The following is a 22,435-nucleotide window of genomic DNA, read 5'->3' as shown; positions in this document are numbered from 1 at the left end:
GGAAGAGCAAGAGTCTGAACTTGGAGACCTCCTGGGGTTCCTTTTAGCTTGAGTTACTTTGTGATTGACAGGCTTGGTTAAGGAGTGATAGGGTATTGATATACCATTAGAGAGAACATCAAGGGTCATATACTGGTGGGTCATTGCCTTTAAACCTGTGTTATTGCAGGCAACTACAGCATGAATTTATTTCCTTCATTTTTACATAAGGCAGGCTGTTTGCCCATGCTGATTGTCATGGACCATTGCTTTAGAGTCTTATTCCCCTGTTGGTCACAAACTACTTAATGTTTTAGAAAAGGTCCTAGTTACCTTCTGGTGGCTTTTTCCCTCTGTTTCCAGTATATACTAATTTGTTCTTCAGCATAAAAATTCCATTTTCTCTATAGTTTTCACTTGGTGGGTTGCAAAGTTGTGCTTGTTGCATAATGGGTTTTTCTTAAGCTGTTCAATTCAGCCCCCAAGATTGAGTGGGAAGAGAAATTAATGTTAAATCATTTATTTTGAACTCATTTTTCTAAAGGATTTCTGTTTCTTAGAAGATGTATGTTTTCAGGGCTTTAGAATAAGAAATACATACGAAACGGCCCCTTTTACCTGTGCAGTGAAGACTTCTTTGTAGATCTTTTTTTTCCATGTGATTTCCTAGACATGCACCTTGTGTGCTGCAAATATATGTTCATCTCCTATTTCTATGATTCCAGTAATGAAATTATAATTAGCACCGTCTCTGAGAGCTTGGCTTTAATACATCATATCTTCACAGGTGGGGAGATTCTGATTTAAACTTGAAGTCATTTCTGCTTGATGAAAGAGGTTTCGATAGCCAGTTTTTTAAACAAAGAGACAGGCTGTACTGTTTTCCTGGTGGTTTTATCTTCTGCTGGCTGTGTGTGTTCCCTTATGTGTCTTTCTAGTAAATGTTCCCTGGAGAAAAAAAGACAAACCTGTTTGTTTCCCTCTGGTTTTGAGTCATCCCACTAAATGTACAGTCCTCTTACAGAAAATGAGATAATTTGGGAAATGCTGGTGATAATTTTGAGATATGGATATAACTTCTTTGCAGGAAATGAGTTGGGGTTTCTCTGGGGAAGGCTGCTGTCTTACCTACATGTATATGGTTCTTAATGTAGCAAGGCTCTGAATCACAATAACAGCTTTTACATCATGTTAGATTTGAGACAACTGGGTCATAGCTGACACTTTCTTTTTTGCTAGGTTTTATTTTATTGAATTAGGTACTTCAGAGTTTACTGAGATGAACTCTGATTGAAAGACATTAACAAAAAATCAGATGTTAACCTGAAGTGGTAATTTTTATAAGAGGAAAGTTTCCTAGAAGTTCATCATATTTAATTTTTGCAGCTTTGTTGGCCTTTCGATGGAAAGAGCAATGGAGCTGCATGCTGCTTTCTGGGGAGATTCTGCAGAATCATTTCCTGAGTGTGCCTTCCTGACATACAAGTATCTAACATACGTTCAAGTTAATGTGAGGAATGCAATATGCATGTAACTGTACAAATATGAGAATAAAATTTTCATTTCCAAGATGTTGTATGGGTATGTCTTTGTCACCAACCTACATAAAGCTCAGACTTTAACAGCTTCTGAGATTTCACTAACTTATGTTGCTAACAACCACATGCCCTTGGCAGAGCTGAGGACAAATCACTCATACCCTCCTGAGTCTGTTATGCCAAAAAAAAAAAAAAAAAAAAAAAAAAAAAAAAAAAAGTTTGGCAGGCCTGGGGGGAAGTGTGTGGGAAGGCAATAGTTCTCTTATGCTTGAGGCACTGTATGTGTTCAGCTAAATGCTGCTCCAAGGCAGGCAGACTCTGGGTTGGAGGGACCCTGCATCCTTCAGAGCAGCTGTGTGTGAGTGCCAGAAAACACTGCCATTTTCTGATTCCTTCTTTGCTTCTCCTCACTCCTGAAAATCGCCGAAATGTTTTAACTGTGCCCAGTGGCATATTTTTAAGGGTTACTGATAAAATCCATGCAGTTTCTCCATTGTTGCCTGTGACTGCTGTAGGCCGTGTGAGTGGCCACTGCTGAGCCACTGGGTGGCATCGTGGCATCACTTTGGGGTTCCTTGGTGTACTCAGGAGCACCAGAATGATGCCAACTGCCCAAACAAGAGAAATAAGCAAAAGAGCTCATGCTAGATAATGGCACATTAGCTGTGCCATTGTTTTTCTCTTATGCTTTGTATTAAGAAATGCGTGCTTGTATCTTAAATCTTAGTATTCCATGCTGTTCCATTCATGCAAAACCTGATAATACTGATTAAATTAAGCACAGAATGCACTCACTTGTGCACAAAAACAATGCCAGTGTTAACACTGGCAAAAATACCATGATTGTGCTGTAGTGTTTACCCTAAAAAGAAAAACCTTTATCAAACTTCAAATTAAAAGAGACAAAGATGTAGTTGGAAGACTGTGCTAATCCTTTTGCTTTCTAGTGGACTGGGGTTAGTATTCTCAATATATGTTTCAGCAGAATCTATGTCTTTGTTTTCCAAGACATATCATCTCAGGAAGTCTACAAGGTTAACATAGCACTGTTAGGTGAACTAAGATACAAAAAGGATAATGTGATTTGTGAAAGGGTGCATGGGAGGTCATTATGCAGGAATTGAATCTAGATATCCTGACTTGTGTCTTTGTTTGTCAACCACACAATAAATGTTTGTTTCAGTATATATTTTTGGAGAAGGTTTATATTGATTTTGGCTAATGTGTGATTGCCCCTATGAATTAGTGGTACTCTTAAAGCTGCTTTGAGGATTGTGTGTTTTTCAGAGGTAGAGCTTCTATTTTAAACTAGTTCTGTTCTTGGAAAAAAAAATAATTCTACAAGATAGTCGTTGGTGTTTGTTTTTTTTTTTGTTTGTTTGTTTGTTTTTTTTTTTTTTTCTATCCGCCTCTTTCCCTACCCCTCCTTTAAGTTCCCTTTTAAAGACTATGTTTCATCTTTTTTTCTCTTATGTCTTCCAGAACAGTTTAATTGGGATGATTATCTGAAAGAGACTGAATCGGTAGCTGCCCCTCTACATTGTTTCAGACAGGTATGCCAGATACTGTTTTGGAAGTGTTGTGTTTATGTATGCATGCATCAGAGTGATCCTAGAGCAACTTCTGTGTTTGGACTGCTTGCAAACTTCCTACTTGACTTTTTTGATCTCAATGACTTCCAGTTTTGGCAGATGCTAACTGCTGAATTTTTTACATTTTACATTCTGCCTCAAGCAAAACTTTAGTTTCACTAAAATTGTAGTTTTGGATCATATATTCCCTTAAAAAAAGACTAGTTAATGAAAACAGTCGTATCAGAGTTCAAAAATATTTTCTACCTTTTTGTAGATTTTAATCTCTAAGTAATCTTCGGAGTACCATGGTTTCAGTGAAAATTAAAATTTGTCTCGTTGTCCAAGGAGCCTTTTTCCTGCCCAATTTGTGAAAAAGAGTCCTTTCAGTTCTGGCTAGCTACAAGATAAATATGTGTGTATGCATGTAGTAAGAGTTTATTTCCCACTTCATTTCTGGATCTTGCAAATATGTTGAGTTTTGTCTCTGTATAAGCAGGGTGACTTTTACTAAGGAGTAACAGATACTGACGTTAGAAAACAAATTAAGGGGAATATATGGGAGTACAAGATAAGAACTGGATTTATAACGAAGGATCCTTAATGGACTATGTTATGTTTTACTTTGTGTACTGCAAGTTTGATTGCCTCTCTTCCTGATGGTTTGGTATGTATTTGCAGGTGTAGTTTAAAGCTACTGTCTTAGGTGAGCTAATGCCCTTCAGTTACTCAACCCTCTGGAGGCTGAGTTGGCATCTGCAGGCATCTTTCTCTCTAGAGGGAGCTGGGGGCTGGTATTTTCCAAAGATGAGGAGTACCTTAGCTGTATTAAGGTTACATAGGATGAGTTTTGCTTTGTATGGTTTCACTGTGTTAGGAAGATAGATGCTGAAGGAATCGGATAGTTCAGGTTGATAGAACTGTAATAGGTGTGACAGGCGATGCATGTCTTGTTTACTGGAATGGACATGTTCAGAAACTTATCTTCTGGGGTTTGTTGGTAGTTTGATAGCCCTGTGAATGATAGTGGCCTCCAGTGGAAACCAAACAAAATGCAACAAACAGAATGGGCTGAGGAGAGGAACCATCACTCAGTGAATCTGAAGTAGTTGCAGGAATGGAGAACAGGGAGAGAGAAGTACAGGTGGTAGCATTTCCTTGTATGAGATCTTGCATCCCAGCTTGCCCTTCAGAGATCACAATAAGTGATGAAGAACACTGTATGTGCTGGTTTCAGTGAGAGGTGGCTAAGAATATCAGTGTCTGTATGTCTTTTTGGGTGGAGCTTCTGAAATCAATTCTATAGTACGTGATTTTCACAGTGGAGAGCAGCTTTACCCAAATTCTGCTTGGGTAGAGGCAGAGGGTGATAGTCCTTTGGTCATTCTGAAGTTAAGGACATACTCACAGACATCTTGACAAGAATGTATACTCCCAAAGATGTAGCTGCTGCAGAAAGCTTCTCAGAAGCTTTTTTTCATGGCTTTCTTGCGTTTTCCTCCTTCCCATCAGTGCTCAGGAGGTCTAAACTGGACAATGGAGTAACACCTTAAATAAAGGTACTTAAGTGACATGCATTGACTGAGATTAATAAGCCCAAGTGACCTGGATTGCTGAAGCAGAGTGTGGGTTAGAAAAATGAGCTTTAATTTCTATGCATAGCAAATTAAAAAACCCAAAAACATATGGGGACTTTCAGTTTTCTAAAAATTGACCTTTAAGTAGGCAGTGTTAACTAGTAGTAAAGAGCTAACTCCTCTCACTTTGCAGATTTTAGAATCTGTATTGCTTGAGCTTTGCATAGGACTAGTTTGACTTTTATTGGGTTACACATGAATTGCACATGTCATTGTCACTGAGTGTAGTGCAAGGGAATCCACTGCTGTGGCCAGCCAGGAAGCAAATAGCAGAGAGGAGCCTAATTTGAAAATGATATCCAGAATTTGTGACCTGTGGGAATTCTAAAAAGTTTAGATTCTGTAGTAATTAAAAATGATCTGGAGAGCAATAAATTAAAGCCTCTACTATAAATTTAGACACAGGCACAGGCAGCTAATGGAAATTAATAAAAGCATTTCTCTTAATTTAGAACGTATTTTATCTGTTGTTTGAAGTTGTTTTTGATTACAACTTAAAATTTTGATGCATTCCACATCCCTTTCTCATTTCAGTGTTTGGCTTAGTCAACTACTGAAAGAGTAGTTAGGAAGGGTCAAGTTGTCCTCTGTGAATCTGATGTAGATTTTGTTAGTATTTGCAAGCATGAAAAAAGAATGGAATTATATATTAAATTAAATTAGTGTTGGCAGAAAATCTTCCAGAATAATTTTAGTCTGGAAATGAGGAGACATTTAAAAGGCATAATGAGATTCTGTAATAATCTTTCTACACAACAAGGTGAGGCATTCAATTCCAGTTAGTGTTAATACAAAGTTTAGAACATCATTAGATGATGTTACTGCCTACAATACTACAATAGGCAAGTAATCAGACTGTGATCCAGTTATCTGTGCCAATAGTGTGTTGGTACATGAGTAAAAAATATTCTCCTTCTCTTTTGCCTTGTGAGAGAAAGCTCAGCTCAAAGACTAAGTTGCATATGTCGTATTTCTTTTTCCTGTGCCTGTCTTTTTTTCAAAAAAATCTGATGTCTACTAATTAAATTGACATTTCATTGTGTATTTATTATATTTAGTTCTCTATGAATAAGCACAAGCTGCAATTCCTCTTTTAGCAGAGACGTTTTATGGGACTTTAGGATTGTCTTCCTTCTGTAGGATGCAGTTAACACTAACTCTTTTGTCTTCTTTCTCTCTTTTTTTTTTTTTTTTTTTTTTTTATGCAGAAACTCTTTCTTGCCTTGAGCTGTTTAGTGCAGTAAGGTCCAAATTTTATTTGAATTTCCAAGACTTTTTTCTAATGAAAGTAACTATTTCTTGAAACTGAAAGCTAGTAAATCATGTGATTTGTTTTTTTTTTAAGAGTTGGATGTCATCTTTCCTGATGCACTTGTTTTCCCTGCATTGCAAGTATTAATCTCTCCCCCTCCATCTTCATGTTCATATTTTCATCACGAGTCCTTTGTGACACAACACCCTACAGTGCTTGTCTTTTTAGAAAGCAGCCATGTTTATGCACTAGAAACTTCAAGTATCTGAAATGGCAGCTGTTGGGAGGTTACCCAACCTCCCTTTGTAATTCTGCTGAACACTCAGAGTTCAAAGGCTAGTTTATATTTACCAGTTATATTATTTATTTGGATGAATGAAACCTGTATGTTGAAGTGGCTGGTAAATCTGGCTGTGCTAACAGCAATAAGAAGTATTATTTTACCTTTAATTGTAGTCTAGAATTCCACCTACGAACGATTTCAAAGTTGGAATGAAGCTGGAAGCCCACGATCCTCGCAATGTCACCTCGGTTTGTATAGCCACAGTAATTGGGATTACTGGAGCCAGGCTAAGGTTGCGACTGGATGGAAGCGACAATAAAAATGATTTTTGGAGGCTTGTGGATTCCTCAGACATACAGCCCATTGGGACCTGTGAAAAGAAAGGGGGCATGCTCCAGCCTCCACTCGGTAAGAAAGTTTCTGAACTAATCTATGTGCAGTACTGCAGTCATTAAGTCAATTTTATCTTTTTGATTTGCAAAATACAGTGGCACTAACGTTTTGCTGCACTGTTACTGAATTGGAAAAGAGGTAAGCAAACTAATTCAGGCTTAGTGACTCGTGGGCTTTTCTTCTTATTGAATGCTTTTAATATAAGAATAAATTTGAGTTCTGCCTGTTTTGTTTTTGTTGTTGTTTGGTTGTTTTTTGTTTTGTTTTGAAATAGTTCCTTAATATTAAATGGGAGCTTTCTTAATGATGAGGTGTACTTTCATGTGCCTATTTTATAAATGTTCCCTCGTACATACCCTGTTTTATGAGTATACGAATGCAATGCTTTCTGGCTTGATACTGGTGCGTGCTCCTTTAAGTATTCATTAGAACTCAGCTCCGGGATAAACTGATTTGCTTTTTTAGCTCTCCGGTAAATCCGAGCAGCCCACTAGAAGGCGCTCGCTGTTAATCCACCTGCAAACCCCTGAGCTGGGCTGCTGGCCCAACGCATCAGTTCGGGGCAGTCTGAATGGTTTCTCGGGTACTGAGCGAAACATTTGAGGTCTGGGAAAGGCAGCTGAGAGACGGTGTTGCAGCATTCTGCTTGGAGGCAGAAAAAACACCACGCCAGAGCTTTAGAAAAAAAAATAAAATTACATTGAATACAATTCTCATTTCTTCAGATTGACACATATTGAGAGTCTGATCAGTTTGTCATGAATAGTGTCTGACCAACCTGATCTCCTTTTATGCTCAGGTGACCCACCTGGTGGATGAGGGGAAGGCTGTGGATGGAGTCTGCCTGGACTTCAGCAAGGCCTTTGACACCATCTCCCACAGCATTCTCCTGAAAAAGCTGTCAGCCCACAGCTTGGACAGGGACACTCTGCGCTGGGTTAGGAACTGCTGGAGGGCCGGGCCCAGAGAGTGGTGCTGAACGGTGCTGCATCCAGTTGGGGGCCGGTAGCTAGTGGTGTCCCCCAGGGATCAGTGTTGGGCCCAGTTCTGTTTAATATCTTTATTGATGATTTAGATGAGGGGATTGAGTCCATCATCAGCAAATTTGCAGATGACACTAAGCTGGGGGGAAGTGTGGATCAGCTGGAAGGCAGGAGGGCTCTGCAGAGGGACCTGGACAGACTGGAGAGTTGGGATGATTCCAATGGGATGAGGTTCAACAAGGCCAAGTGCCGGGTCCTGCACTTTGGCCACAACAACCCCATGGGGAGCTCCAGGCTGGGCACAGAGTGGGTGGAGAGCAGCCGGACAGAGAGGAACCTTGGAGTCTGGATTGACAGGAAGCTGAACATGAGCCAGCAGTGTGCCCAGGAAGCTAAGAAGGCCAATGGCATCCTGGCCTGTATCAGGAACAGCGTGGCCAGCAGGTCCAAGGAAGTGATTCTGCCCCTGTACTCAGCGCTGGTGAGGCCACACCTCGAGTCCTGTGTCCCGTTCTGGGCCCCTCAGTTTAGGAAGGAGATTGAGGTGGTAGGGCAGGTCCAAAGGAGGGCAACCAGGCTGGTGAAGGGACTCGAGCACAGATCCTATGAGGAGAGGCTGAGGGAGCTGGGGCTGTTCAGCCTGGAGAAGAGGAGGCTCAGGGGAGACCTCATCACTCTCTACAACTCCCTGAAAGGAGGGGGTAGCCAGGGGGGGGTTGGTCTCTTTTCTCAGGCAACTCTCAGCAAGACAAGAGGGCATGGTCTCAAGTTGTGCCGGGGGAAGTTTAGGTTGGACATTAGAAAGAATTTCTTTACAGAGAGGGTGATCAGGCATTGGAATGGGCTGCCCAGGGAAGTGGTGGATTCTCCATCCCTGGAGATACTGAAAAAGAGACTGGATGAGGCACTCAGTGCCATGGTCTGGGAACTGCAGGGGTAGTGGATGAAGGGTTGGACTTGATGATCTCTGAGGTCCCTTCCAGCCCAGCCGATTCTATGAATACTTTGTCGACATGAAGAATAAACATGCTTAGAAGTAGTATGCCAATTTTCCCTGCTTAATATGAATGACAAGATTATGTGTCTCTCCTAACTGAGAAATAATGCTTGGGCTTAGTCTTATTCAGAAAGTTTATTCAATGGGGAACTGTGCAAGGGTATCCCTTGCTATATGATGAGTAGCCAGAGGTAACTTTGACTAACTACTGGGAGTAAAATGTCTTTAATATGATTAACCTGTATATTTAAAGCTATATTCTTGAACTATATTTGCTGTAGCTTAAAGATCGTAGTGTGGAAATCCTTTATGAAACACATTTTTCACACTGGTATGAAAATATTTATTTATTTTATTAAAAAGAAAAATATGGAAAAATAGTGACTGGTATTTATCCTACTGTCCCTTCTGCCCAAACCAAAACCTAGCCACAACAGCAACACTCCCCTGCTACTTTCTGTAATTTTTAGAAGATGCAAGAAATGGTGCTGTTAATGTAAGAAATTAACTGTAAGCGGAAATGGAATTGGTTACTGCTGTTTTCCCATTGTAGAGTTATAAACCTGTGTCTGCTTATGTGTCATCAGTAATATTTAAAGATGAGAAGACAGGTGCAGTGAAGATAGGTATGCTTTCTCTTTGTAGCCTCTCAAAGCCTTGTGAGCAACTTTCAGATCTTCTGTTTGAAAGGTGAGGGGGAAAGTATTTCACTACAGTATGAAACCTGATCTGCTTGTAGAGGGGCAAACAGATAGAGCAACATTTTACATAATGATTGAGACATCACTTAGATTACGTGAGTAGATTTCTGTGCTGTTTTGTAGGCATAGAAATACAAGAAAAGCAGTGCAAGCAGGGTGCCAGTCTAGAGGAATGTTATTTAGGATAGATACAGTTTGAACCCAGAAGGGCTGTTGTCCTTCTTTCCTCTGGATACACAGAGGTTTTAAAGCAAAGCACTGGGTTTCTGTCACCTGCAGGAAATGTTTCTCTGTTTAACCTCTCTGAAATTCTTAGTATAACCTTGTAGAATGAATGCAGTGATAACACTATGAAAGAGGCTTGAAATTGGGAAGATTATCCCTATTCCTTCAGCTACACATATGTTAAATACATTGCTTCAGTTCTGGAGTTCAGTGTTTCTAAACCAGCCTCTTAAATAAAACAATTCTAGTTACGTAAATGGCTGCAGTCGATCCAGTCAGAAGAGAAACTTTCCACAACCACCAGTTGAAAGCTTGATGCCCACTCTTTGGATACTGTTTCTTTCCCCTATTTGTTCAGGCTGCCTGTAGTGCAGCACCCAAGAAGCAGCTGGTTTCCTGCACCCAGGCATGTAGGTTTACCTGCTCTCCAAACAATTGCTGCTTATGCAGAAAAGAATGTGAGTGCCATTATTTTGTCCCTCCTGCCCTAGATTTTTCTAGAGATAGGCAATATTCCAGCAATCAAACATTCTGGCATACCTAGATAAATTTTTGAAACAGCCTTTTTGGCAGTTTTACAGCATCCTGTTCCTGGGCAAAGCTGAGAGCTAATTGGGTGTATAATTACCTCCTGTTAGACATTTAAGCAACTGATTATGTTGGGTTTTTTTTTTTTTTGCCCTGAGTGGTAGGGAACCTTCTGGATACTAATGTTCTGCTTCTCTCATAATAACTAGCTAAAAGAGTGCCTCCTACCTGATTTGTGCATAGGCTTAATAATGCATGTTAGATAAGGGTTTTGAGAAAATGATTACTGTAGCAAATTGTTCCTGTTCCAGCCTCTGTTTTTCATAGGTGAGCTTTTTTTGTTGTTGAGAACTTAAAGTTCTCAACAAATGACATTGAGGAAAACATTTTCTCTGGCTTTACCAGGATGACTTAAAGGCCATTTAAGGTAATTGAAACTGTCATTTGGCTGTCATTCCTCTGTCTCACCCACATCTTTACTAGGCTAGCTGTTAGGAATACCATGTTTCAGGAACCAGATGTGTTCAGGTTGTATAAAGACCCTGGTTTGAAATCAGGACTGATAATCACACCCCATCAGTCCTCAGATTGTGACACCCAAATATGATCTTTGTATTCTTTTAGGTGTTGCATAGGCAGTTCCAACTTGGAAATGGTTTCTTAAGCTGATGGTAGCTTAAAGCTTTTAGTTATAGAACTATTATATCATAAAATCTGCTACTGGATGACTTAATGATTTAACTGATTTACTTGTTAATGAAGAATATGAAAATAGAAACATTTTCCGGTTTATGTTTTTCAATATGATACATTGATACATTAAATTTGATTATGTTTCTATTCTTCCCTGTTATGTGTTCCTCGGTTTTTAAGGCAGTTGATGTATTTTTTTATTTTAATGGGGGAGGGAGAAGAAACCATTTTTTTTTTAAATTTTTTTTTTTGTCTATGATCCGGTGAAAGCATTATGAGAGCATTGAAAAGAAAGGGGTGCCTCCTCACTAAATGAGAGAAGCTGGAGCAGAGCATGTTGTTTTAGAGTGAGAGCAGCCCTGCATAGTAAGCTCGGCACCTGTGCTGGGGAATGTTCCACTGGACTAGGGATTGTGGGGAACAATTGATGATCTCCTGTACTAGAGCTTGCATGTTGTCAAGACATTTATCTATAGATGCTTATCTATAACCAATTCTTATAAGTGATTCTACAGGCAGGCAAGTCCCTCAGAATGAAAGGCATTGCACACATTTCTGCAACAACAATGACCTTGTTCGTTCCTTCTTGGCTATTTTTATTTAGGCCAAATTCAAAATAGAAGGAATGAGACTTTAGTAAAATAGACTTTGTATTCTTCTTCTCCTTTTTTATTTTACAAACTGAAAGTAGGTCTATTATATGCAACTAATTGATTTGTTACTCAGGGTTCCAGATGAATGCATCTTCTTGGCCAATGTTTCTCTTGAGAACTCTCAATGGAGCTGAAATGGCACCTGCAGCATTCTTTAAGAAGGTAAGAAGAAAAGGGCTGCTAATAAACAACTTTCTTTCAGTTGGTCCATGTTTATATTTTTTAATGAAGGGGTCAAGATATTGTGTTGTTGTCTGCAGCATAGGGAAGCAAGTCTATTATTTAAAATTACTTTGAAGTAGACTGACAAGCCACGAAGCTGGACTAGAAGCAAATTGATTCCTGTCTATTGTATGAGCATTTCTTTTCCCAATTTGAGACTTTAAAGTATGCTGTGTTATTGTGTTAGTTTGGTTTTTTGTGTCTCATGGATTTTAGATACAGTGCGTATCAGATTTCTTAACAGCACCAAATTCGTATGATTGTTCACACAAGTGAAAAAAAAAGTAATGGGGAATAAGATCCGTTAGAATGCAGAGTGGCTTGGAAAGGTTTTCCTAGTTCTCACTGGGCACATACTCATAATTTAAAATGTAATGGGAAGTTGAAAATAGCAGAAAATGCTGTTCTGTTTTTTAAACATGACTGCTGACCAAATTGCTGTGAAACACAAAACCAACAGTAATACTGAAATGACTTGCTGGTTCAAATTTTCATCAAGATGGTAAAACCCTGCTGTCACATTGAGTGACTTCATTTTTGATACTGTGATTGACATTGACAAGTATGTCATCAAAGCAAACAGTTGGGTTCAGACCTACAATAACTTGCATGTTAACTTTATATAATTGTAAAAAAAAAATATGTAAAATAATATAATTTTTTTTCTGGTGTGAAAAGCCACACTTTCATGTAATAGCCTACAGCACATCTGCGATAACTTCTGGATAATGAGGTTCCTGAGGCTGACTTGGTAATTCAGGTTGTATTGGGTCACAACTCCTGTTGTGGAGGTACACTTCTCCTGGTCTCACTGGCTTGATTTTTGTTTTTCTTTTATCCACTTGAATTTGGTCTAAGGCCAACTGAGTTAGCAGAGGCCTATAAATAATGTCCAATGCTAATGAATTTTTCATGGATTAATTGGGAAGTGAAGCTTTTACCAGACAGTTATCAGTCCCCAGAAATATCCGTTCTTTATTAGCATGTAATAATTTCATTTTAGTGTCTTTGCTGTCTTGCTGCCCAGACATAATGTATTGAGTGCAGCCTATTGCTTATGTAAATACTTGTAACAGTCTTTCTGCAGTGGAGAATTTTGGTAATTATCCCAGCTGTGTTTGTGGGAACAGAATCTTTTTTTTTTTTTTAATACAAAAGAGCAAAATCCAATTTGAAATACCAGTAAGTCTTCTTCAGTATCTACTTCAACTTTTTGAGAATAGTGAGTGTAAAAATTAAGGATGTTGAAGAGAAATAGTTTTTCCCTTTTTGTTTTTAAGAGGCTATGGAAATACAAATATTCTACCTCTCTTGCTTTTATAGGAACCACCAAAACCTGTGCCAAACTGCTTTAAAGTAGGAATGAAGCTTGAAGCTATAGATAGAAAGAACCCATACTTGATTTGCCCAGCAACCATCGGTGATGTGAAAGGAGACGAAGTTTTTGTTACATTTGATGGCTGGAGAGGAGCTTTTGACTATTGGTGCAGATGTGATTCTCGAGATATTTTCCCAGTTGGATGGTGTAGTTTGACAGGAGATGCATTACAACCACCAGGGAACAATGGTAAGATGACTAATAATATTGCTTAATTATTTTTCCCCTCAATTACAGCTTAATTTTAAAAACCAGCTGGCTGTAAGCAGATAAGACTGAAGATTTGATTTGTGAGTAGCTGATGAGGACGAAATGTTGTTAAATTTTCTTTGTGTAGTTTAAAGCCAATTTTTGTCTGTTCATAGTAACTGGGAACATTTTTTGTTAGGAGGGCTTTTTAATTTTTTGTACTTGTGAAGAATCTTCGACTTAAACTAGCATTTCCTATTTGTAGTATAGATAGTTTAGTGATCCTCTTTAATGATACTAGTGTATTTCTTGCATCAGGACTTAATATTAAGCTAACTGCTAAGAAAGGAAAAGAGTCTTTGCTTCTGTGATTTCTGAAGGTTTTAACTATATATTTAGTGTTTCTTCCTTCATACTCACAAAATTCTTTCTTGAAGCTGCCTATTCTGAGTGCTTTATCATCCTTGTGCCACTAAGGAGGTTTGTGTGTAGGGTTATAGAGTCCTTCTAGCTAATAGCCACATTGCTTTATTATCTATCTACTTCAGAATGAAGAGAATTAAGAGGGGTATCCCCGAGCGTAATCCCTCTGCTGTTCTGACTTTTCTGTCAAATGATTTGGATTCTTCCATTCTTATTCCCTTCAAATTTGAGAGAAAGAGATTTTTAAAGAGGGGAACAATATTTGAGTTAATTACTTTAATATTGTTGGCCAGGATGGTTTGGTCTCATGGTGAGCATCTTCACAGCTGTTAGGTGAGTAAGGAATGAGTAACAAACATCACAGAACTCTCACTGGAAGGACCAAAGGAACAGAAACAAGAAGGAAAGAAATCAGTCATATTTCCTGCTCTCTCCATCCCCATTGCTTATCTTTTGCCAGCAGGCTAAAAATTGTTTGGAAATTGAGTGAAATTAGTTAAGGGTACCTCTACATCCTAGCCCTCAGCTGCCTGTCTCTAATTACTGTCTGCAGTTACTGCCAATGGTCATAGTACCTGTAATTTATTTAGTCTGTTTTGGTGGATTTCAGCAAGGGAGCAGCTCTGTGTGTATCTGTATGGGCAGATACAGGATGATCTGCCAGTACAAACCTGGAGTCAGAAGGCAGGGAGAACTCAGGTGAGGACAACCTACATTAAGTCAGAAGTCATCTCATGGGTACTATGATGTTCCTGTGCCCCCCATCTGTAGAGAGTCTTTGTGAGCTTCTTAAGGTTGAACTTGGCTTTATACAAAAGAGTTTCTGCAAATAAGTGGTGTAAAAATTAAAAAAATTTTTTTTACGACAGTTTAGGTTGCTGAACCCAATTGCATCTTCAGGAAAGAAGATAAAACTGTTGTGTAACCTCCAGTTTCAGTGCTGGAAAACAAGCAATATTTTTAGATAATATGTACATAATTTTTTTTGCCTGATAAATTCTTGATAGACATCAAACAGTTTTTAACAGTAAGGTTGATTACATATTCTACTTGTTTAGGTAAAAAAACAAATTACATTCTTGAGTATGTTCAAATATACAGAAGTCTTTAAATAGGTATTGTATTAATTCTATTGCTTTGTTATGAAAAAAAAAGTAACACTTTAGGCATTAATAACACCTGAAGCAAGGTTATTACAGACCTGTAGTCAAAACTGTGAATTTTGGTGTGATAGAAAGTGGGGGCAAGAAAGTGCAGGCTGGGGATTTTGTTATTCTTAATTCTAAAAGTGAGCCTAAAGTTAAATGCAGTCATATGAAAATTATGTGTACTCCTTTTTTCCCTTGTTCTGAGCATAAAGAATTTGTTCTTTCATTTTGCTTCATATGCTTGTATTTTATGTGCTGTTTGTGCATGTTATAAGTACTTGTCAATTTTACATAGCTAGATGAAATTTTTTTATGCTCTCATGTTATATTTTTCACAGTTACATGATCATTTTTGAGCCATTAAAGAATGATAGTCCTTTATTAAGATATAAATAATAACTTCAAGGAGAGTGTAATCAAGTCATTTCAATTCAGAAATATGGTAATTTTGTCAAGATTTTTTATTAAGTCACATTAGCGTTGACTGCTCACATAAAAGAAGACAGTATGACAGATACTGTATTACAGGGATTCACTTGAAATATATTATTCTGGCCTGGATTTCTTTTCCTGTAGGTTAGTTTAGTATTTCTGCCATGAATAACCACATTAAAAGGTGAAAATAATCAACTGGGTGTGGCTTAGATTTCAGAGAGGATATAATGGGAGATATTCTTGATTTCATTGTAACTACTTTTTTCTGAAAGCGTTTAAAGGTTTAAATCACTAGTTAAAGAAATGAACCCTCCCCCCTCTCTGATTTTAGTGACTGAGGAAAAGCAATATCCTGTAACCTAAGCATGAAAGAGATAACTGATGCTTTAAATTTCATCCATACCTAGGACAATAATTTCCTGCAATGAGACATATATTTTAGGGTCAAACTTAGCCCACTGAAAGAGAGATGATATGCAGGAATGGAGAAAATCAGGAAAGTTTTTATTTCTGTTGCTTGTGGCCTTAACAATTTAGGATGCCCAGAGAGAATGTAGGACTTCTGTTGTGGGAAGATTTTTAGGACAGTTTTAAGTGTCGGCTTTTTAGGTATGGGTGAATTTATTCAAAACAGATAACATGATATATTTAGTCTTTGTAAACCTTTCCTTCTGTAATGCATTTGTTTTAGAAAGATATACTCAGGAACTAAGTTGCAATTAATAGAATATAAAATGGAGAAGATAGGTAAAAAGTTGTTTTGGACCAGCTGTTTTTAACAGAATATGTGAATGAAATGGATCTGCCTGGGTCTCAGTGTATGTGTACAGTGATATGAAATGCAGCCTTCTATATTTATGTAAGCAGAGGTTAGGCTTAGCTAATATTTTAGTGTATTTCCTTAGAAATACCTCTGGTAGTAGTAATTTATGTTATGTGTGCTTTGACAACAGTGCTTGATCTTGGCTTGGCACGCTGGCCAAAGGTTAATATTCTAAGGGTGCAGTAGGTTTTTTTCTTTGTGTCTCTTGGTCGTCATTGAAGTGCTTTTAGAGATGAATTGTCACTCAGGAACATTGGTGTGCACTGGAGCTGGTGAAAGAGGTTAGTGTGGTATTGTCTAAGCTGATCAATCTACCATCTACTCTAGCAAGCTTTGTCCAGCAGTGGCTGAAAGCAGATGTCTGAAGACAAGCATAAGCATGTAGGAGAGAGGTTTGCAATAGTATTTGTGTCATCCAGCCATCTACAAACCAGCACTTCCCAAGCCCAGAATAAAGCCTTTCTGCTGAGTACCTCTGGGGAGAGCTTGCTCTGTTTCATTCAATTGTATTTTGAAGCCATCTGAACTTTTAGGACCTACAACATCATGCAGTAAAGAGTTCTGTACTTGAGTTATGTTCTGTGGAAAAGGAGACATTCTTTTTTTTCCTAGTAGATTCATTTATTGTCCTTCTATTCTTGGTATACCTTCTTGTACTTCCACTACTTGTAGAGGAAGCAACAGTAGTCATTCCCTAATAGCAATAATAATAGCCTTCGTATCCATCACAGTTTTGTACACCTCTATTCTAGCTTCCCTCACCTCTCTGTATAACAAACTTGTAAAATCTGGTTCTGTTATCCTGTTCCTTGTTAGGGGATTAGTTTGATTGCTCTGATCAGCCTTGTTCTTTCATACTGTTTCCATTTGAGACACTGGAACCAGAAGTGCACAAGGTATTTAAGACTTAGTGCCATTGTGGTGGGTTTTGTTTCTTTTTCTAGTTGTTTTCTGGTTTTGTTTTTTTTTTTAATTTAAATATTCATTAATTAGTGTTTGGGATTTTTCAGCTACTACCAGGCAAGTAACTAAGAAATACTTATTTTGATTCTAAGATGTCATTTTTGTATACATCAGCTAATAGCCCATCACTGATCACAGAAACTGGATTATTTTGAGTTGTCTGAAATTGAGTTTCATCTGTTACTTTCTCTGCTGAGCAGCTGTTCAGCCTTACAAGATCTTTTTGTACGTCTTTACACACTCAAATATTTGTTCAGCAGTTGTTGCTATCTTGTGCTTTCCTAGATAATATAAGAATTGGATGGCACAAATGCAATCAGAAGATCTTGTCAGGATCTCTCTGAAGTCCTCTTTTGACTGTGGAAACATGTCCGTTTATTTCTGGCCACTCTTTGGTGTTTCCCAAGGCTTCTGCAGAAGGATCATAAAGATCATCCTAAAATCCAGCTGAGGACTTTCTTAAGAGTCTGTGGTCTGAGATCTTGTCAAGTGAAAATCCACAGACTACATCAATTGACTTTCCATTGCCTGCTGGCTTATTGACTGCTAAAAAAAAAAATTGATAGGTCTGTGAGATGTGACTTTTCTCTACAAAAGCTGTGATTGATTCTCCCCCAACTTTGTGTTTATCTTTGGGTTCACTACTTCTGTTCTGTTCAAGAGTTTTTAGCAACTTGGCAAGTTCAAACATCAGGTGTCCTGCCCATACCTTGCTGGCTCAAGTTTTGACATTGTGTTAGCTATCTTTAAATCTCTGAACTGAAGAGAATTTTAAGGACAAACTTGCACAGCACCATCATTACACTGGACATCTCATCTTTCAGTTTCCTTAAAATTCCCAACTGCTGTATGTCCTGCAAACTCTACTGTTTTTGTCTTCATTTCTTCACCTCTACTATTTGTACTTAATGTCAGGGAACCTGTTTCAGATCCCTGTGAAGGGAGATTCTGATAACAGAACTGATGTGATGCGCTTCCTTGAAGCAAGTATGAACATGAAAACCATTCAGTCTTCCTGGTTTTGTTGTCTTCTTCATTTACCCATTCTGAAATTCAATCGTCTGTTGAGTGTATGTAACTTCAGCTTGCAATATGCTTTAGAAACGCTTTTAAAGTTTGATATCTTCTGGATGTTTTTCTATTAACTCTACTTCTAGGCCACACATATTATGCTTTTCTGTTTAACTACCATAGACTGTAATTTTTATTTTGTACAATTGGATAATTGTGTTAGCTGTTAGCTGTTACTAACCCTAGAAATATTCTTGTATTGCATTATGTGTAGTTGTATCTGAGGCTTATTATTGAAGTAGACAACAGATGACTGGAGACTGTCAGAGCAGTTTTGGTTTACTGCTTCTGTATACATTCATTTTACTGTTTAGTCATTAAATGTAAATGGCAGTTACTGAGGCAACCCACCATTTTATTTATAATAGAAGAAAAAACTTTTCCATAAAAGAGAGAAAACAAAAGAACAATTGGAGACAAGCCATGTGGGAAATGATAAGTAGTTTCACCTGCAAAGATTGATTTCAGTATAAAGTAGTATCTATCATTTAGATATGAACAGCATCTGGAGACAGATTGGTTTCTATATATCCCTGATCCCCACAGACTTATGAAGCTGGATCTTTGACAGATAAAGGTGATGCAAGAACTGCTCTCTGCACTCAGCAGAAGAAAATTTGGGTGACCGAAGGAAGATCACATAGTAATATAAATAAAACCAGAGATGCACAGTAGCTTTTATCCTTAGTCCCCTTTCTCTCTTCTTTCCTTCTTCTCTCTCTCCCTTCCTTCCACAATGTGTATCACCCATTCAGTGCATTTATTGTCAGTGAGAGCAATCTTCTTTCATTACACTAATAAGCCTGTGATGTTAAAGGCCTCCTTCAAAGGCTGCCTGCAGCAATAAGAGTAGTACAGGCTCAATCAGAGATTAAAAAGTGTCCTATTTGCCTGTTTTATGATTTCTCAGTTCAGTTTCATTAAATTTTCAGATATGTTATCAATTCTTACTTTGTGCAGTTTTTTCCAAGCCTATCTACTGGAGAGGCACTTCTCTGATATTCAAATTATATTAAAATAGCTGTGCTATATTTCCAGCTAAGTTGTACACAATTGTGCAGCATTAATATAAAATTAAGTACTACTCTGTAGTGTTTGCAGATGAAACAAAAGTAGTGCTGAAACTTTAGACAGAGTTACAGTTAGATCTGTGAAAAGACTGCATTATTTAAAGTAGCCAAAAAAATCAGATAAGCATGGTGATTCTTAAGTTTCATTAAAGAAAGAAATGAATTCTGAAATGGTACAATTTCATGCTGTTGGAGGTTTCATTTTTCTCTCAGTGCAGCCAGCTTCTTTTCACAAGCAGGTCACAGTAGTTAAATCGGGCACATACAGTACACAGATTTATGCTTTCTTCAGAATTGTACATGACAAACTCCTCAATGCTTGAGGCTAACATCTAATTTGCCACATTCTCTTACATGTTAAGCTTTTTTTATTTGGTATTAATGTTTCTTGGCATATTGCAGCGAGGCCTGGATGGTGCTGCTACAGGGCAGTAACCACTTAAATGTAAAAAAGGTTTTGCCTTTCCCAAAGCCGTGACCTTACTGTTAGTCTGGCTGCCTCACTAACTCACCTTGGTTATTTATAAGGTAGTAGTAACTTTCTTTAAACTTGGAAATGCTACAACACATGTATTTTTTTACTTATGTGGAAAATAGTTTTATTATTTGCCTTTGTTCAGGTCTTGTGGGTACTCATGTCAGCAGTGGTTATGTTTCCCAGCAAGTGGATGGAACTGAGTGTATTTTTTCCAAATCTCTGGTAGCACATATAAGCTATGTTAAGAACATCGGAGCTGTCATAGAATTGCACAGAATCACAGAATGTTAGGGGTTGGAAGGGACCTCGAAAACTCAAGTCCAACTCCCCTGACAGAGCAGGATTACTGAGAGCAGGTCACACAGGAGTGCATCCAGGTGGGTTTTGAATGTCTCCAGAGAAGAAGACTCCACAACCTCACTGGGCAGCCTGGTCCAGTGCTCTGTGACTCTCACAGTAAAAAAGCTTTTCCTTATGTTTACACAGAACCTTCTGTGCTCCAACTTGTACCCCTTCTCCTATTATTGGTCATCACTGGATGGAACGTGGCTCCATCCTCCTGACAATCACCTTTTACTTACTTATAAACATTAATAAGGTCATCCCTCAGTCTCCTCCAAGTTAAAGATATCCAGCTCCCTCAGCCTTTCCTCATAAGGGAGATGTTCCTTAATCATCTTTGTGGCTCTGTGCTGGACTCTTTCAAGCAGTTCCCTGCTCCTCTTGAACTGAGGGGCCCAGAACTGGGCTTCAGATGCAGCCTCACCATGGCAGAGGGACAGGAGTGCTTCTCTCAACTTACTAAGCAGACCTCTTCTAATGAACCCCAGGATGCTATTGGCCTTCTTGGCCACAAGGGCACATTGCTGGCTCATCCTTCTGTCCACATGAATCCTGAGGTCTCTTTTGTCCACACTGCTCTCTGACAGCTCACTCCCCAACCAATGCTGGTACCTGGGGCTGTTCTTTCCCAGATGCAAGGCTCTACACTTGCCCTTGTATTTCATTAAATTTCTCCTTGCCCAACCCTCCACCCTGTCTAGGTCTTGCTGAATGGCAGCACAGCCTCCTCGTGTGTCATCAGCAAACTTGCTGACAGAACACTCTGTTCCCTCATCCAGGTTATTGATGAATCTGTTGAATAGCACTGGTCCCAGTACCAAACCCTGAGACACTCCGCTAGATACAGTCCTCCAACGAGACTCTGCCCCACTGACCACCACTCTCTGACTTCTTTCCTTTAACCAGTTCACAACCCATCTTACCACCTGATCATCCAGACCACATTTCCTTAGTTTGGCTGTGAGGATGCTGAGGGAGATGATGTCAAATGGAGATGGTGTCAAATGCTTTACTGAAATTAAGATAAACCACATCCGCTGCACTACCATCATCTATCCACATGGTTATGTTCTCATAAAAGGCTGTCAGGCTGGTTAATCAGGACTTTCCCTTGGTTAAACCATGTTGAGTGCTCCTAATGACCCTCTCGTCCTTTATATAACTAGAGACAGTGTTGAGGATAAGTTGATCCATCACATTTCCAGGGATGGAGATGAGACTGACCAGTCTGTAGTTACCTCATTCTTACCCTTTTTGAAGACTTGAGTTACATTTGCCTTCCTCCAGTCCTCAGGCACCTTTCCTGTTACCCACAACTTACCAAAGATGAGGGAGAGTGGCCTAGCAATGACTTCTGCCAACTTCCTCAGCACCTGCAGGTGCATCCCATCAGGATCCATGGATTTATGGATGTCCATATTGCTTAATTGATCCCTAACCCAGCCCTCATCAACAAAGGAGGTAAACTCCTCCTTTATCCTGACTTCCTCTGAGGCCTCAGGGGTCTGGGGCTCCTGTGGACAGTCTCCAGCGGAACAGACAGAGACAAAGGTGGAATTCAGTAACGCTGCTTTCTTTGTATCCACTGTCACCAGGGCACCCACCTCATTCAGCCTACATTGCCTCTACTCTTACTTTTGTTTGCAGTGTATTTGAAAAAGTCTTTCTGTTGTCCTTTGCCTCTCTTGCAAAGCTTAATTCCAAAGAGGCCTTAGCTTTCCTGGTTGCCTCCCTACATCTCCTGACAGCAGTCCTGTATTCCTCCAAAGTGGCCAGCCCTTCCTTCCATGATCTGTAGACTTTCCTCTTCCACTTGAGTTTGCCCAGCAGTCCCTTCTTTAACCATGGGAGTCTCCTGTCTCCCTTTCTTGATTCCTGCCTGTAGGGATGCTCTGATCTTGTGCTTGGAAGCAGTGGTCCTTGAATGTTAACCAACTATCTTTGGCCCTTTTACCTTCTAGTACCTTGTCCCATGGGATTTTCCCTGGCGATTGCTTGAAAAGGCCGAAGTCAGCCCTGCTGAAGTTCAGGGCCATGAACCTTCTTGGTGTTCTGCTCTTACCACACAAGATCCTGAACTCCACCATCTCATGGTCTCTGCAGTCAAGGCTGCCCCCAGCTTCCACTGCTTCAACCAGACCCTTCTTGTTATTAAGTGCAAGATCCAGCAGTGCTTCCCTCCTAGTTGGCTCATCCACCATTTGCATGAGGAATTTATTATCAATATAGTGGAGGAACTTCCTGGATTGTGAATGGCTGGCTCAGTAGAACTTCCAGCAAATATTTGGGTAGTTAAAATCTCCAATGAGAACCAGGGCCTTTCAGCTGCCTGTAGAGGCCTCATCTGCTTCCTTGTTTTGTGCCTGTAATAGGCACCCACAACAGCATCACCCATGCCAGCCTGCCCCTTAATTTGCACCCACAAACTCTCAGCTTGCTCCTCATCCACTCTTGGATAGA

The 22,435-nt window shown here is 39.2% G+C and overlaps 1 protein-coding gene across 3 annotated transcripts in view; it reads left to right on the top strand.

The window, feature by feature from the left end:
• Nucleotides 1-22,435, top strand: part of SCML2 (Scm polycomb group protein like 2) — a 74,155-nt gene that overhangs the window by 22,430 nt on the left and 29,290 nt on the right. For all 3 annotated transcript variants that reach the window (XM_071749071.1, XM_071749055.1, XM_071749062.1), the window contains exons 3-6: nt 3,000-3,070; nt 6,434-6,668; nt 11,507-11,595; nt 12,979-13,222. In XM_071749071.1, coding sequence (XP_071605172.1) covers nt 3,000-3,070; nt 6,434-6,668; nt 11,507-11,595; nt 12,979-13,222 — 639 coding nt within the window. The remainder of the gene's footprint in view (nt 1-2,999; nt 3,071-6,433; nt 6,669-11,506; nt 11,596-12,978; nt 13,223-22,435) is intronic.

The sequence above is a fragment of the Heliangelus exortis genome, chromosome 1, assembly GCF_036169615.1.
Source record: "Heliangelus exortis chromosome 1, bHelExo1.hap1, whole genome shotgun sequence".
NCBI lineage: Eukaryota > Metazoa > Chordata > Aves > Apodiformes > Trochilidae > Heliangelus > Heliangelus exortis.
Note: the sequence above shows the minus strand (reverse complement) of the source record. Positions and strands in the feature narration are given on the sequence as shown.